General features: G+C 39.7%; 4 protein-coding genes and 1 pseudogene across 5 annotated transcripts; 2 read left to right on the forward strand and 3 right to left on the reverse strand.

The window, feature by feature from the left end:
- LOC105173696 overlaps nt 1–1,951 on the forward strand; it is a 2,791-nt pseudogene extending 840 nt beyond the window's left edge.
- On the forward strand, nt 2,139–3,726 carry LOC105174456. Of its 2 annotated transcripts, none has more exons than XM_020695484.1 (2): nt 2,139–2,815; nt 2,944–3,726. In XM_020695484.1, the coding sequence occupies exons 1-2, from the start codon at nt 2,618–2,620 to the stop codon at nt 3,478–3,480; spliced, it is 735 nt and encodes a 244-aa protein (XP_020551143.1). In that variant the 5' UTR covers nt 2,139–2,617; the 3' UTR covers nt 3,481–3,726. The 2 variants fall into 2 exon arrangements, with proteins under 2 accessions (XP_020551143.1, XP_011094873.2); XM_011096571.2 differs by having other exon boundaries at nt 2,139–2,742; nt 2,871–3,726.
- Nucleotides 3,620–8,732, reverse strand: LOC105173692. Its single transcript, XM_011095545.2, has 5 exons — nt 5,702–8,732; nt 4,836–5,482; nt 4,479–4,688; nt 4,080–4,294; nt 3,620–3,950 (listed from the first exon to the last, which is right to left on the reverse strand). The coding sequence occupies exons 1-5, from the start codon at nt 8,307–8,309 to the stop codon at nt 3,908–3,910; spliced, it is 3,723 nt and encodes a 1,240-aa protein (XP_011093847.1). The 5' UTR covers nt 8,310–8,732; the 3' UTR covers nt 3,620–3,907.
- LOC105173705 (E3 ubiquitin-protein ligase SINAT5) lies at nt 8,892–11,802 on the reverse strand. The gene is made up of 3 exons (XM_011095566.2): nt 11,347–11,802; nt 9,746–10,132; nt 8,892–9,477 (listed from the first exon to the last, which is right to left on the reverse strand). The coding sequence occupies exons 1-3, from the start codon at nt 11,566–11,568 to the stop codon at nt 9,115–9,117; spliced, it is 972 nt and encodes a 323-aa protein (XP_011093868.1). The 5' UTR covers nt 11,569–11,802; the 3' UTR covers nt 8,892–9,114.
- Nucleotides 13,419–16,555, reverse strand: LOC105173714 (UV-stimulated scaffold protein A homolog). Its single transcript, XM_011095578.2, has 2 exons — nt 16,029–16,555; nt 13,419–15,405 (listed from the first exon to the last, which is right to left on the reverse strand). The coding sequence occupies exons 1-2, from the start codon at nt 16,425–16,427 to the stop codon at nt 13,621–13,623; spliced, it is 2,184 nt and encodes a 727-aa protein (XP_011093880.1). The 5' UTR covers nt 16,428–16,555; the 3' UTR covers nt 13,419–13,620.

Here is a 16,891-nt window from a genome sequence, read left to right on the forward strand (position 1 = left end):
TTACTTTTAATGTGGAGAGGAGTAGGGATGTTGGTTATGTCAAACGTCAAATAGCAAAGAAGAGAAATTTGGAGCGTATTGAGGATCAGGAGGTGTTGCTTAATGGGAAGCCAATTGAGGATCAGAGGCTGATAAATGATCTCTCTAAGAACGGTAATGATGCTGTAATTCATTTATTTGTTAGAAAGACTGCTAAAATTAGGGCTGCACCAGTGGGAAAGAACTTTGAGTTGTCCATCATTGCACCACAGCAGAATGACATAAGAGAGAATGATGCTGAAAGGGAAAGTGGGTGTGGGGGTGATTTGAAGTGTGAGAACAATCTTTATGTGCCGAGGAAGCCTAGGGAGACATTACTGGAGCCTGTAATTGTTAACCCAAAGATTAAATTGCCTCCAGAGATCTGTGATTTGATTAATTCTACTCTCAGCGGATTGGATCATGGGAATTATCCAATTAGGTCTACAGAGGGTACTGGAGGTGCATATTTTATGCTGGACTCAACAGGGACTAAATATTTATCTGTTTTTAAGCCAGTAGATGAGGAGCCTATGGCTGTGAATAACCCCCGAGGGCTACCCTTGTCAAAGGATGGAGAAGGGTTGAAGAAGGGAACCAGAGTTGGAGAAGGTGCACTCAGGGAGTGTGCTGTCTATTTACTGGATCACCCAAAGAATGGCCGACGCTCGTTCTCTGATGAGATTAGGGGCTTTGCTGGGGTTCCTCCAAGTGTTTATGTTAGGTGCCTTCATGGAGGTTTTAATCATCCAGAAGGTATTTCTGTCAAAACTGGGTCCTTGCAAATGTTTATGGAGAATACTGGAAGTTGTGAAGATATGGGCCCTAGCGCCTTTCCTGTTCAGGAGGTGCACAAGATCGCCGTGTTGGATATGAGGATGGCCAATGCAGATAGGCACGCTGGGAATATATTAGTTAGTAAAGGTGAAGACGGCCAGACTGTGCTTATCCCGATTGATCACGGCTATTGCTTGCCGTATAGTGTAAGTCCTTTTCTTCTCAATTTTTGGTTCTCAATTCTTATTACCAGCTTGGCTTGTTGGCATAAAGCATATAATCATCTAAATTGTATGATGCTTATGTTGTGGCACTGGAGCACTACAACAACCTTCAATTATCTCTTTAAACTTGAGATCTATATTTCATGCATTTTAACTGTTGTTATGATTCTTGAAGCAGGAGGAATTAATGATGCATGCAACAGTTAGTTTTGCAACTTTTGGCATTCTTTTATTCAGTGAAGATTGATTTTTATTCCTTCCAGATATGCAAATCTTTCTATTTTGTCCAAGCTGTCTCATTTTGCATCCTTTTATTTCCTTTATCCTTGTAGTTCGAAGATTGCACATTTGACTGGCTTTACTGGCCTCAAGCTCGCCAGCCTTTCAGCCCTGAAACCATCGAATACATAAGGTCAATGGATGCAGAAGAAGACATCGCCTTGCTCAAGTTCTATGGATGGGAGCTACCCCTTGAATGTGCCCGTGTGCTGCTTATCTCCACTATGCTTCTGAAGAAAGGTGCGGAGAAGGGGCTGACCCCATTTGCAATAGGCAACATGATGTGCAGAGAAACAGTGAGGAAACAATCTGTCATTGAGGAGATCATGCAAGAAGCTGAGGATTCTGTACTCCCCGGCTCAAGTGAAGCTGCATTCCTCGAGTCCGTCTCCAGCATCATGGATCGTCGTCTTGAGGAGATCAGCTAACCCAGGTCTCCTCAAGATTCCGTACATAAGCGTGTATATGCACATATTACTCGGTTGTGAATGTCTTTGGTGTTACATTCTTCAATCCTCTAGCATAAATTTCCACCTGATTATTCGTTTTAATTTCGTTCAGCATTAACTGGATAATGCCTCTTGGAGCTTTGGGTAGCTCGGTTCTCCACATTGTGTTCTGTTCCTTTGTAGTGGAGGAGATTCATTGTCCGACTCTTTTTTGCATTTTCAGCATTTGAATTTTTTTGTTTTTTGTGGTTTCGGGCGGTCTAAGCATTTGGGTTATTAGAACTAGGGAGATTTGAAGTTCCGATTTTCTTTTCATTACTTAGCAGCTTCCAGGATTTGGAAAAGACATTATTAGTGGGCAGAAAAGAGTCAAAACAACTGAAAGCTAAGCAAGGTTTACAAATATCAAATTATGGTTTCATCCACCAAAATGGAAGTCTTAGATTATAAGAAACATCAAAGACATGAAATGAGTCTGGAACAATAATATGGATATTAGATGTCCCAAGTTTTACTTTAGGTAAGAGGAGAGTGAAGGCGCATGTTCCTTTCATTGTTGCAAGAAATCTATTTACTACTTAATGATTTGCCACCTGAACCAACTTAGAAATGAAGTTGGTATTAGACAAAAGGGAAAACATTGACTTCATGCCCAATTCTCTTCAAACACAATTATACCACACTTCTTACTTACTCAAATCCTCCTCATTAACCATGAAAACCCCACCACCTCCGCCGCCGTCATCACCTCCTCTCTCCGCCCATTTTATTAAGAAAACCCTCTATCAAAAACAAAAGCACCCTAAACAATGACGTGGCGAAGACCCATCATTTGCTTCTTTTCTTCTTTTCTTGATAAAAGTAGCAGCAATGAACAACAAGACCATACTTGATTCCAAAACCCACTACCAATCTCTCTTTTTCTTTCCTCTTCCTCTCTCTTTCTTTACTTGTGCTTTCCTCAAGAAAATGAATGAACCTCAATTTCTTCACAGATCTAATCACCACCATCCTTATCCTTACAACAGCAAATCCAGGAGTGGCCGTACTAATTTAGCGTCATGCGTGGTCGCTACCGTCTTCCTTTCCTCAAGAAAATGAATGAACCTCAATTTCTTCACAGATCTAATCACCACCATCCTTATCCTTACAACAGCAAATCCAGGAGTGGCCGTACTAATTTAGCGTCATGCGTGGTCGCTACCGTCTTCCTACTCGCCCCCGCCGCCGCTGCCGTTGCCGTCTACTTCTTCCTCTTCAAGCCCAAATCTCCTGTAATTGCTGTTAACGCAGTTCAGTTCCCGACATTCTCCGTCTCAAACGGAACCGTCAACTTCGAGTTCTTCCAGTACGTCACCGTCACAAACCCTAACCGCGACGAGTTCTCGCACTACGACAGCTCGCTGCAGCTGGTCTACTCCGGGGAGCCGGTGGGACTTGTCTTCATCCCCGCGGGGAGAATCGTCGGCGGAGGCAGACAGAAAATGTCGGCGAAGTTTGATTTACAGAAGTATCCGCTGCCGCAGCCCCAGAGGGCGGCGATCGGTGGGTTAAATGACGGAGCTACCGTAGGCGGCGTGGCGCCTGGGGAGACGATGGAGATAGAGACAAGGATGAAGTTAGTGGGGAGGGTTAGGGTGCTGAAGGTATTCATGCACCGAGTAGAGAGTAGAGTGAAGTGCGGGGTGTCGATTGAAGTCACGCGCGGGACTGTTTTGGGTTTCCGCTGCTGACATGTGGTGACCGTACCTCTGTAACAATGCCGTGTTTGGTATTTAAAACTTAAAAAAAAAAAGAAAAAGAAAACGAAAAAACCAAGCATGCGGAGCTTGATTTAGTTCGAACCAAAGGAAAGGAAAAATGTGCAGCATGTAAGTAAATTTGTATTCCGATTGATGAGATTGTTAGGTGCACAAGCAAAAGATTATGTGCCATTTCAATCTGTAGTGTTTCAATGCAAGGAAATATTTTCATGTAAATTTCGGACATGATTCTTGATTTATTTTGCCAATAATAGATATGCATATGATGATCATACTTCACAAAAAATGGCATTAGTTCGACACTATGCATGTTGAACTCAAAATAATAAATGAAACATAAAACCTTGCTGGGAAGAGCAAACCAGCCATCAAGTATCCATGTTCAAGCACTAGTTATTCATGGTTTAATGCGCCTTTTCGGTTTCCTCTTTGACCTCTTCCTGCCCACAACAGCGAAACAGATATAGAAAATCAACATTATTTGGAGACAGAGGAATATTACTCGGACACGTTTAAGGAAAGACCAACAACTCAGTCGCACAACAAGTGTATAAGTTTTCAAATTTTACCTCTTGGCTGGTTTGCTGACGCCAAATACACCCTTCATCAGAGCATTTATATCGACAGAACGTTCCTTGGTGATTTTGTCATGGTATATCTTACTACCAATCTCCATGATCAATTCTTCCACTTCTTCCAATGTTTGGTCTACATTGAGCTGCAGTTGACCTTTCCTGATCACAGTTACACTAAACCCATTTGCTTTGGCTTCGCGATACGCATCCTGCAAAGACAATTGGAAAATGTGGGATTGGTAATGTCATTGTCCCTTATCATCAGAAATTATCTAAATTTCTGTCATTTTGATAAATGGTTGACTATCATTTACTTGTTTTTAACACATCCCCTGCCAAGATTACCATGTGATCTACGAGAAAAAGATGAAGCATTATAAATTTATGGATTACCTTGGGTGGTCTAGCAACAACAAAGGCATTTCCATTTCCCAGCATTTCCATATGGGCTTGTATAATGTAGCAAAGCTTCTTGCAGTCACCAGAATCCTCAAAAGCAATCACATGATATTGCTTAGGATCCAATTCTAGATCAGCAGCCATCTCCAACGAATAGAAACCCACTCTCTGCTCTGCATTCTCTTGAGTGTACAATTCTATGCACTGACAAAGGCAACATATCAATCAAATGTTGCTCAAAAATCATTTAAGATGGAGTTAGAAAAGGTTGCTCACATGCGATAAGATGATGTTTTGCCAGCATTTATATCAAAAAATTCGGATCAACGATAAAGAAAATAAGATGCCTACCAGCACAAACGGAAGATCTAGCCACCACAGATAATCTTCTTCCTTTTCTTCTGCATATTCGCGGTACTTGCTCACAACAGCTTGGGGGCCAAAGAGTTCCATTTCTCTTTTTACCTTGTCGAGTTTTTGTTTAATGGACTTTTGTCCCTTTCGAGGAACTTTGTTCATCAGATCAGCTGCTTCCTGTATTTCTTTCTCTGTGATCCATCTGTCCAAATCCTTTCCTATGTCCTTCATTACTGCTTTCACTTCTGGGTTTGTTTCTGCATTATAAGATTCCAGGAACTCTTGAGACCATTTCTTGGTGTGCTGCCAATACTCCCTTCCTGTTTTTTTGCCTGCCCTAATAGAACCATCACTACCTTCTATAAGAGTCTTGGAAGATGCTACAGTATCTTTCTGAAGTTCTGTACTTTGATCAGAGACATCTGCTGCCACGGGACTATTCTCACTGGAAGAAGGTTCTTCTGCTTTATGCACTACATCTTTTCCAGTTTTCTTCATGAGAAATGAATTCTTGAGGCTTTCAGCAACAAGTGCCTTTCTTTCTTCCAAAAAGTTGTTCAGGAATTCGGGATTCTTTTCTGCAGGTGGGACTTTCCACCGAGGTATGATTTTCTCTGGAGGATCATACAAGCTAATGCCATCTGTAGTAACAATTAGGAGCCAGATTAACACTATCTCAGCATTATATAGTGGGAAGGCCCTTTAAGAAATTTGACAGAAAAAGGGCATGAATAATCAATTAGAATCTTGGCTCACACAGAATGAAGCTAAGCTACTCTCAAATCCAACGGTACATTTTTAAATGAAGGAAAAACAGAGGCCTTATTGAAAGGAAATAATACATAAGATCATTGTTTTACCTGCTCCATAGTCAAGGTTTTCAATGTTTGAATGAAGATATTCATGCAAATTCAGCAGCTTTTCATTTTCTTGTTCAACTTTCTTCTCAAGGCCACTAAAGAATGTGGATTTATCATCTTCACTCATAAGATGGAAAGGATCTCTTCCTGATAGCTCATTGTCTCTTACTTTAAAAACAATCTCCCTGAGCCTTTCATCTTTCATCCATTCAAGTTCATTTTCAGCACCAGCAGACTTAAGCTGCATCACTGAGTCCAATTCTTGACTTGTTTTTTCCCTTGCAACCAGGTAATTGTCTCTGAAGCCAACTGCTATCTTCTTGACAATGGGCTCAAACTCATCAAAATTCTTTTCTATCCAAGTCTCCTTATTCACTGATGGTGCTAGCTCTTCAGTCCTGTCCTTAACTTCATTAGAGCTTGTAGTTCCAGGCACTTGAAGACCTATAAATGTTTCATTTTTTTCAGCATCTTCAAAATTTTTGGGTGGAGTTGGCACTTCTTCTGCCTGAATTGAGCCTCCACGATCAACTTTATTAGACGTAGAATCCCCCGTGCCACACACAAGAAAAGGTATTTGTTTTTTGCCATAAAAGTTCTCGCTTGCTTTAATACCTTTTTCTTCTTTTCCAGGTAACCCAAATTCGGGCATTCCCGCATTTTCATTACTGATACTAACTTCATCACCTGAGGATATTCTTGATTTTCTAAAACCATTTAGGCTATCAAAATTTCCTACTGCTGTTACACAGCCCCTGCTGTTATCTTCAGAAGGATGTGAAAAATCATCTAATCCACTTAAAGGGGAAGATTCATATACATCGTCAGTTAAATCTAACATTGGGCTTGTGCTACTAGATGCTATATCGGTACTGGCCATGGTAATAGCAATATCAGTCTGTTCATCATTTCTACCTTCGTGCATTTGGTTTGCCTCCAGTTTGCGATGCTTCCTTGAGAGGTACTCCCTGGCTTCCTTGGCTGATTTTATGATTCTTAGCTTCTTCCTCGAAGAATTTTCATGTGGGCCTGATTGACAGCCTGGACCATCAGCATGTTGGTTCTCTTCATTCAAATCGGAGGATTTTGGAAGCAGATTCTTGTTGCTTACTTCAGTTCTCAGGTTTGGATTACCATTCGGGGTTACTACATTAGGAATGTCATAACACTGTGTCCCACCTTTCTTGTCTAAACCTCTATCCGCAGACTGTCCAATATCTTCCTTTGGGTTCGTGAAAGATGTAGCTTCTGTAGTTTCATCAGGCTCTCCATCATACTCCTCACTCTCAACAGGAAGGTCATTTTCTGGATTTGCACTCTGGTCAGCAAGCTCTTTTAAGGTCTGATAATCCTCTCCATCACCATCGTCCGGCAAAGAGTCTCTTCTCTCAATTTCTCGAGCATGCCTTGCCATTGCCCTGATTTCTTCAATTTTATCTTTAAATTCCTTATTGTACTCAACTGTTTCCTGTTTACTACTTGATCTCTTCACCTTAATAATGCTATTCACAAGTTCGTCCTTATCAAGCTGAGGCCTCCCGAAAGACATGCTTTTAGGCTCCACAGGATCCTGCATCACTTCCACACTACCTTTCACCATCTTCTCTGACTCGGTTCTAGCCCTTATTTTCCTCCGTAGCATCTCCTTCTCCAACCTTGTGTACTCCTTACTATCTTTCCCAACAGTAAGAAGCCCTCTAATTGCCCAAACCACAGAAAAACCACATAACAATAACACTCCAACTCTGGACATTCTTGAAAATAAACCTGGTCTCAATGTGACACCTAGAATCGCTTCCATAAGACGGGATTTCCCACCAGACACCAAAAATTTAGCCACTGAACTATTCTTTGGAATCACATTACTCCCATTCTCCATTTCTCTAGCCAAGTCTTTTGCAAAAGATATCTTGTAATTAACTTGTCCCAAGTCGTCAGCCTCATCATCCAACTGCGGGTCAACTCGACTTCGTCTTAGGATTTCATCCTCATCCACAACTACTCTTTCCACCTTACCTTCAGAATCCTGGAAAATAGTAAATATAGGGCCACTGCCAATGCCCCAAAATTCCATATCTTTCTTGTTCTGCTCAACCCAACTCTCTAACTTTTTCCACATAATAGATTCACCAAACTGTTTTTCCCTTAACTCCGTTTCTGATTCTTTAACAGATGCAGAGCCATTATAATTGTTATCAAGACTGCTGCTCTCAAAATCCTTGCTTTCTTCACTAGAAATACCAAAACTACTCCTTTTCTCGATATCCTTGCTTCTTTCGCCAGAAATATCAAATTCTGAATCATATAAATCAACTTTATCAAATTCCTGAAGTGGGTTTTGAAGGCGCCTTACCTGCTGAAGTTGCAGCTGTTGCTGAGTCAGTTTTTTCCTCAGATAACTTTGGCGATTCGAGTGTCTGCCAAAATGAGCTGAAATTTGGAATTTTCTTGACGGAATAGGGCGGGATAAGTAGAGGGAAAATGAGGGACGCAATGGGAGTTTTCTGGGGTTGGATATGACAAGCCTCGAAGGGTTTTTCCTGGTTTTCCATGTAAGGAACGGAATTGCAGGAGAATCGATTGAGATTATGGGATTTAGAAGCTCCATGAGTTCGAGTTTACAGAAAATCCCTCACATCACATGCAGAAAAACACACACACACACACACACACAGGGAGCTGTTAAAGGCGGGTGCCTAAACCCCTAGAGAAGGCTGATAACCGATAACCCCATGTTAATGTTAAATCAATAAATAATAAGAAGAGGATGAATACAGCAAATACAATTACAAAATATTTCACGACTCAGTAATTAATTACCAATTAACGAGATATTACCCCAAAAAAAAAAGAATGAAGAAGAAGAAAAGGAATCGAATTGAATGCAAACTCATTCGATATTGATTTAGTATCCTTCTTCTTTATTCTTTTTCTTTTTCTTTGTGGTTTGTGTTAAAGTAATCAGCAATTTTGATTGAATGATGTAGTCTCGGTACATCTCCAGACATACACCATAACTTGCTTATTTTGATACAATAAAAAGCATCAAGGCTCTTAACATCAAGAAGAGGACTCAAGTCATTTAATTTTTTTTTACTGTAGTTGTGATTATTAAATATAAAAACTAACAGGTGAACTTGTGATTGTTTGGTTCGACCAAATACAAAAACGGACCAACGAACCTTAGGACTGCACAAAACTTTACACTTATTAATCAGCTCTGTGGGATACATATGGTGGCATTGTTCTTACAAGTTGAGCGGTACAAAGGGGAAGCTTATAAATTGCCTGAAAGCCCCAGCAGCTAAACACTTACACTTGAAGAATGACCGACATATTGTTACTCATAACATTCGGATAAGAGTTACAGCACTTCAAAAGATAAAAAGCCCCAAAAATAAACCGAGCAGCATTTAGCTACAGAAATTGGGAATGCATGCTCCGCCCTCTTGGTTCTGTTGTTCCTTCCATATTCTCCCCGTTACACGAAGCTTCAGCTCTTTCCTGTCTCCCCCAGAGAAAAACAGTGCCATGTTTCGCTGTATAATGAGGCCATCATGGCTGTCTCGGACCTTTCTGTGACTGTCTCTAATGCTTCGAGGGGTGCCCTCCCATATGAGTTTTCGACCGTTTCCACCAACCTCCAAACTGTAGCTGTAGTTCCGAGCATCCATCTCATCTCCCATGAAACGAAGAAAAGCCATATAAACGGGAGCCATGCCAAGTTGGAAAGCTTCGAAATGCAGGCAAAAGTACTGACCGAAACAATGGAAAACCTGTACATGAGGAAATAGCTAACACCCTTCAGCACTATATATTGCAAGGATTTTATTTTAGCACGATATAGTCTCGGCGTAGAAATTCCAGATAGATGTTGCTAATAGACAAATTCACCAGAATTTTTCAGGTACAACTTTATCGAGAAGTAATTTATTTAGGTTGCAGGAGAATGGTGTATGCTTCTTAAGTTTGGTAGCTCTAAAGATTTATATCAGTAAACAGGACTAATTTTGGTAGATAGACATTAAAGGGAAAAATACTTACAGTTAGCATCCACGTGGCATTCTCTACATCTCGAGGATTTGATTTAACATAGCGATGATTAAATGTGCATCCAGAGTGCATGTCGACTTTGTGATCATCTCTCAAGTGAGCAACTAGGTATGGGATGTCGCCAACAATAGAGCACTCTGATCCAGCATAAGGGCAGTTGTAAGGCCTAAAATTGCAAGCAGCCTCATGTTTCAACTTACTATAATAAGGGAAGATCTCGGGGCATCCAAGTGAACAATACTTGCAGGGAAGTTCAAGTGATTCGGCCACCTTTTCTAGCGCCAAGCATCTTATATCACCAAGCTCCTGTCTACAAGTCGGACACCGGTTGTGAACCCTTGCTTTACATGTGGAACAGAGTGTATGACCATTGTGGCACTGCATTTGATCAATCTGATGTTAGAACAACTCCCTACATGTAATCTGGATAGTACTAAATATGCATATAACAACACAAGAAGTTCACTTTCAGGCCATTATCAAGTTTCTGTATATAAATATGTTTAGAGGGTTCAGCTCTCAGTCTGTAATTCGACTAAGATCTGCCTCAGTGTTCTAGCACAGCAAAGGACAATTTTGAAATGTTGCCCGTCAAAGAAAGATGAATTGAGGAATTAGGGAATTTGCAAACTTCACATTGTATCACTTCCCACACGAAATGATTGACAAACAAGATTTTAGGTATAGCCACAGCTTTTACCAAAATGCACAAGGATGATGAGGACCAATTCTTTGTACCATCTCATCAGAGTTCAGACCATTAAGAATTTCTAACACTGTTGCACAAAAGCTTTGAATCTGGTTCCCTTGTTCCAGAGGCACCATAAAATTTAAACCACAACATTCAACTCCAAACAACCGGAATATCGAATTCTCCTGTAGTAGTTTATCTGTGTTACCTCAAGTGTCAAAGGTTGCTGCCTTACAAACTTCTTACTGCTACAAATTCACATTTGATCGATTATGCTCTTCCTTGACTCTAATTAATAGCTTTTTACAAAAACCCTAAAATGGAAACAGGGCTCAGAGACACATATAAGCCCAGGTTCCCAAAATATTTTCCTTGACTAAAATATTTTCCTTTCATATTTCCAAACAAATTCCAGGTGGAAACAAGGCTCATTCAAATGCCAACTTAGAATCAGTGAGTTAACAACCAAAATATATGAAAGATTTAATTCCTATATTTAGGAATTTAGCGAAAATCAAAGAACAACGGGAAAGACAGGAAAGAATAATTGGGTCAACCCTACAAAATCAGTGCATACAGATACCACAAAAGAATCCAAATCCAAGTTACTTCAACCAAGGGATAAAAATGGAGGTCCGTTTCAGTTAATTTCTAGGACGAAATGCAGCAATACCACCAATTTCAACCTAAAGAATCAACCAATAGCTCCCACAGAAAAACACAAATACAGTTCTGATCAACCAACCAGAAACAAAATTCAACCTTGCAAACAAACAATCCATCAAGATGGAGTCTTTGAAAATCAACATAACATCATATTATTGAATCTTGAAGAAAACCAGCAATTGCCAATGAACTAAAAGGTTAAAAAAGAAATTTGAAAGGAAAGAAAGGAACAAACCTGGTGGATGGGAGGGTACATAGAATTGGTACAAACAGGGCATTCTAGAAGCTCGTGAACACTTGTGGCTGGATTAATGAGCACGCCTTTGAGATTAGTATTGTTAATATTATTGTTGTGAGATGGCTTTGAAGATGAAAACTGAGAAAAGGGATTTGAGCGAGAGATCTCCTCTTCATCCAATCCATCAGTGGATGTCACGCATTCAATGCTAGATTCCATTCTTGAAAAATCTTCTCTTTTTTCCGCTGTGCTGTGGAATTCCAGATCAAACAATGTTCATTTCTGGAGGTTGAGGGTGATTGTATGAGGAATTTTCCTAGATGGGCTGGCTCCCCCTCAATGAATTGGGATGAATATTTGGAGATTCTTATAAATGTGAGAGGCGAACAGAACAGGGGAAAAAGGAGGAAGGAGGGTTCTCAAATGGAGGAGGTGCTTTTCTTAATGGAGCTTTTCTTTTCTTTTTTTTTTTTTTTGGTTTGGGTAAAAACTTTATATTTTATTTTATTTTTTAATTAATTAATAATAGGGAAGAGTGAGAATCCCTGAAGTAGGGGTAGGGGTAGGGGTAGGGGTGGTTAGAATAGGGACCTGTTCTTTACTTTCTCTCTTTTATATTTCCTTTTCTGGCCGTCAAAGAGAATATGGTTATGGTGGTTGTTTCTATTTAATTTCATTTCTGTGTTGAAGAATAAATGCAATTCCCTCTATTAGGAAAAAATTATTTCTATTTATTTAATGTATATATTAAATATATGGCCATCCATCCATCTTTTATTGTTGAAACTAATAATATCAACTCGACCCTTGTACAGAGTATTATATTTAATATTGTTTTCTAAATGGAGAAATAAAAATGTAAGGCATTTCTTAATTATTACTTCATATATATGTCTTTATCTTTTTACTATATTTGATTAAAAAAATATTAAATCAAGAAAAATTCAATATGGTTGATGTAATTTTGTAGTCATATGGAGTGTGTATTGTTGGATTAACATATACTAATGCCATATGATCAACCTTTTGTTCTAATAGCAAATTTGGTGTGATTAATGAAGCAAGCGGAATCCAAGAGTTCAGAATTAACAGGTGTGTTGATATGTGGACTACATATTTCTTAATGTAATTGGTATTTTGAAGATTATTGATAGGATGGGGATGGATGTTGGGGGTAGGGAAGAAAGAGGTGAGATAAGAGGTAAAAGGGATGATGGATATGTATGTATCTTCATTGCTTTTTGTTTTGGGGGTGAGGGCTCATAAATACACCCTTCATTTTGTTAACTAACCCTTCTTTAATAAACTCTGAATTGGTAGCAGGCAGGTATTGGTTGCACTTAATCCCCACAACCCACACCCTATTGTCCAATGGATATGGAAAATAGGTACCATTTCAAATGGACTGCTTTATTTTTGGGTATGCTATTTTTGTAAATCTGAGTTCATGGGACTCTTTTCAATATTAATAAGTTAAGAGTGTGATTAATGGGTATTATCATTTGTGATGTGGAGGAAAAAAGTCGGTTGGATTTGTGGTGTAATAATGATTAGAAATGATTGTTGAAAGAGTTGGATTGGGATTATATTTAGTGGCGTAAAAGCATGACTTACGTTAAAAGCTACTACTAAAGTAAAATCCCCAATAGAGTATTCTGTCTCATCTCAACCCATCGACTTTCCCATCCTCAACATCTCCATCATTCTTTCCGCCCTTTAAGCTATGGAAGGAACTAACTACTCCTGCTTAATTCCTAACCTCATCTCAAAACACACTACCTGCGACTTGTAATGTTCGAGAGCGTAGAGGAAAAGACGTGCAAATACAATTCTATCTTCAAGACATAGACAGAGCAGATTAGTTGTTGGAGTTTGATTGTCTTCAATGATTGGACACCTCGGTGGCTTGACCATATCCAGGATTCCTTCTGCCCTCCAATTTATTTATAGAAATCAAAATGTGGATTTGTTTCCACTCAGGCATGTTGTTTAATATTTACTCCAACCAGAAAGAATGACAAGCTGTATCCTTGAAGGGCCCCTGTATTCAATTTTCTTGAGCGGTAGAATCACTGTAACAGTAATGCAAATTCCTACTTCTTCCAGTGCAAGATTAGTTACAGATTCAACATGTCTACATATTTATATATCCAAAAACAAAATATAAAACACAGGACTACAAAATTTAATGCGAACCTAGGAACGAAGAACAGTTGCTTTGGTAGTTCCAGTGTGTAAGAGAAGGAAACCTAAAGGACTAGATGAGTTTGTCTACCACTGATTTGGAAATGCTTCCCTGTAGCTTGCCTCCTCTGCCACCGTCAACTGTCTGATTGTAGCATCTCTTGCACGAGAGTTCAACAGTCTCTGAGCTAATCTGTCTTTCGAAGTTTCTTTCTTTTTCAGCATTGATGCAAGTGTTTGTTTCTTGCTTTTAGCAGAAGATCTTAACCCATTACCCATTTCTATATCTTCCCCAATATGGGAGGATCTTGAAGTTGAAGCAATTGCTGCATCTCGCAGAACAGCTTCATTATGCTCCCGGACTTTTGCCACCTTTGCTCTCTTCAATGCCTGTTTGTCTGATTCTCTCTTCTTCACTTCTTCTCTGTCTCTTTCCCGAACATTCTTCACAGCTTGTTTTAGTAGCTGATCTACTAAATCGTTGTCCACATCTGGAGTCGATTCTTCTGGTTGTTTTCCTGCAGCTGTCTCTTCTGTTACGGAGCTCTCATTAATTGGTTTCCCTTCATCATCCCGTGGGATGATGAGTCCATGGAATGGACAAGTTTTCAAGTCTCTTCTTTGACAAAGTCCACCTTTCCTCAAAGGAGCTCGGCATGGTTGGATTTCAACAGGCTCTTCTTCATAAACAGATGCCCGCACATTTAGTTCTGCAATTTTGTCTGCTGGTATAACTGCATCATAGTCAACCCTACCCCAGTGACCTTCGAGATCCAATCCCCTCTGGTTAGCCAAAACATCCCTATTTGATCCCCAGTTATCCAGAAAAGAACCCCAGTTAAGCATTGGAGCTTCAGTTAAAAGCTTACTTCTCAAGGGGTTTGATTTACTTCCATTATTCTGAGAATTCCTTCTCTCCACTCCATTGGATGAATTATTACTGCAACCTGCACCCCCCGTGTTATTGGAAGTTGATGCAGCGGGTCCATTATTGCTTTTTGAACAGCTTGGACCAGATTTTCCCTTTTCAAATGCTTCTACAGTCCCATCTTCCCAGATATCTTCTTCTTCTTCTGCATTTGCAATTTTAGGAAGATCACAACCTGATTCTTCACATTTTCTTTTTGTTGATTGAATAAGATTTCTTATGTCTATGAGGTCTTTCAATGCAGAGTCCCTGAACCTTATATCTGCCACTTCCACCCTTATAAGAACAGAAATCCATTCCTGCACTGCAGGCAGATGCTTAGTGACTAAAACCTTGTAAAACTCCCTTAAAGCATCGAAAACAACTTTGTTCTCACTGCTCTCTTGAACCTTTTCCCCTTCTCTCAAGGAATCAAGACGGATCTGCCGTAGTTCTGAGTTACGAAACTCATCCATATCTTCTTCATCTGTAGAAGCCAACGGCATGTCCTCATCCTTTTTTCTAAGAATTTCTAAACACTCATCAATTTCATCTATGTTGGACTGTAATTCTTCTTTTATTGATGAAAAATTTGTTCTGAAAGATTCAAACTTTTTCAGTAAGATCTCTTTTGTTCTCATCTCCCTTTCCCTTCTCTCTTGTCGAATGCGAGCTGCATTGGCTTGCAGGTTAGGGAATTGGAAACGGAGGATGTTCTTGAGATAGTCATAACCTAATCTCAGCTGTCGATAATGAATTCCAAATGATTCATTCCACTTCTCCAAAAACTCAATTGCCTTTGAACGCAGAACAGATGCAACAGAAGCAGGAGCAGGGAGCGGATGATTTCTTCTAAACCCAACACTTAAGCTAAGTAATTGATCCAAGTTCTCAACAACAAGATTTCTGAAAAGCTTTGAGCGCATGAAAAGTTCATCTATGATGAGAAGTGCAAGATAGCGTACCTAAAAAGGAAAACAGTACCGAATATAGCATTTTCATCAAAAGCCTATAATCAAAGATAAAAAGTTTGGAGACGAGAAACATTTAGAAGAATGTTAGCACAACTCAAAGAGAAGAAAAGGCCATACAAAAGCAACAAGGAAACCTTTCTTTTAAGACAGAAAATGGGGCACAGTAATTCAATTCCTACAGATAACACGAGCATCGTCAGTCTCACATGAAGAAAGCCTTGATGTTGCCAAGCACGAATTTACTAGTATAAGCATTCGTGTATCAACAGTTAGCACTAAAATCATCACATCCGGTTAATTCCTTAGGATGGACTTAACAAGGCTTTTGAGTATTCTAGAACAACAGGTTGTAGTGAATTGGATTCTGACAGAATAACCAGTAAATTGCAATAGCCAAGTTAACATATGGTCCTAGCTTTAGTGTATAAAGTGGGAAAAAGTGATTAAAGCTGGGATGCGAAACGCCGGAAAACTCAATCCGAAATAGGAACATATCTCCAACAAATGATCCTAAAAGCTAAATTAAAATGACGAGGGAAAGGAAGAATGAGAAAGTATTTATGCTGGTAAGAAAGCAGAAAGGCAGAGAGAAAGTGAAGGGAGTGAAGGGATACCTGAGAATGGTCACGCTTCATGAGGGAGATTAGGGTTTGGGCGGCTAAGCGGAGGTCGGAGTCGGAGTGACGAACGGTGGATTTAATAGCCTTGAGGAGGCGGGGATCAAGGTCGGGGGCCGTAGAGTTGGTGGCTTTCTCTATTAAAGGGAGCACCACCGAATTGGTCGTTTCTGCCTCCATGATGCGGTTAGAGGAAGAGTGTGATTTATGTCGTCGTTTGTTTGCCTTTTTCCGGGCGGCTACACCGTCCGTCTTTGTTTGGGTAAAAGTCAACGGATTGTTTCTTGGTTGAGGATAATGTCCTGGGTTGCTTTCGTAGTCGTGGTGTTGGTGTAAGACACGCAGACGCACAATCCATGACCTTCCTGGTGTTGGAGTTTGGGCTATCATTATCATTGTCAATAGGAGCCCAATATCTTCTATCCAATTAAGTAGATCGGGCTCAACTGTAAAAAGAGTAGCACAATAATAATCGAGAAAATTATTTATTTATTTTATGCAAAGATTCCATATATTAATTTTTTTTAAAAAAAAAGAAGAAAACATGTAACGGTGGGGGGGGTTAAGTGGTTAGTAGTATATTTATGTAGGGATAGATTGATGGGGGCTTAGGTAGGAATGTGTTTTAGACAGCTAATAAATAGGAGAGTTTTCTTGGGTTGTTTTGACATGGAACATATTAAAGCTGTAACGAAGAATAATGATGAATTGATAGATATTATGGGGACATGCGTGGAGTATGTGTGTGGAAACTGGAATGGATGGGTGCACATACACATACACACACCCGTCCACTGCCACATGGATACACATGAATTATGAAACTACCTACCATAATATAAAATAAATTATACACCAAA

The sequence above is a fragment of the Sesamum indicum genome, linkage group LG1 (genome assembly GCF_000512975.1).
Source record: "Sesamum indicum cultivar Zhongzhi No. 13 linkage group LG1, S_indicum_v1.0, whole genome shotgun sequence".
Classification (NCBI taxonomy): Eukaryota; Viridiplantae; Streptophyta; class Magnoliopsida; order Lamiales; family Pedaliaceae; genus Sesamum; species Sesamum indicum.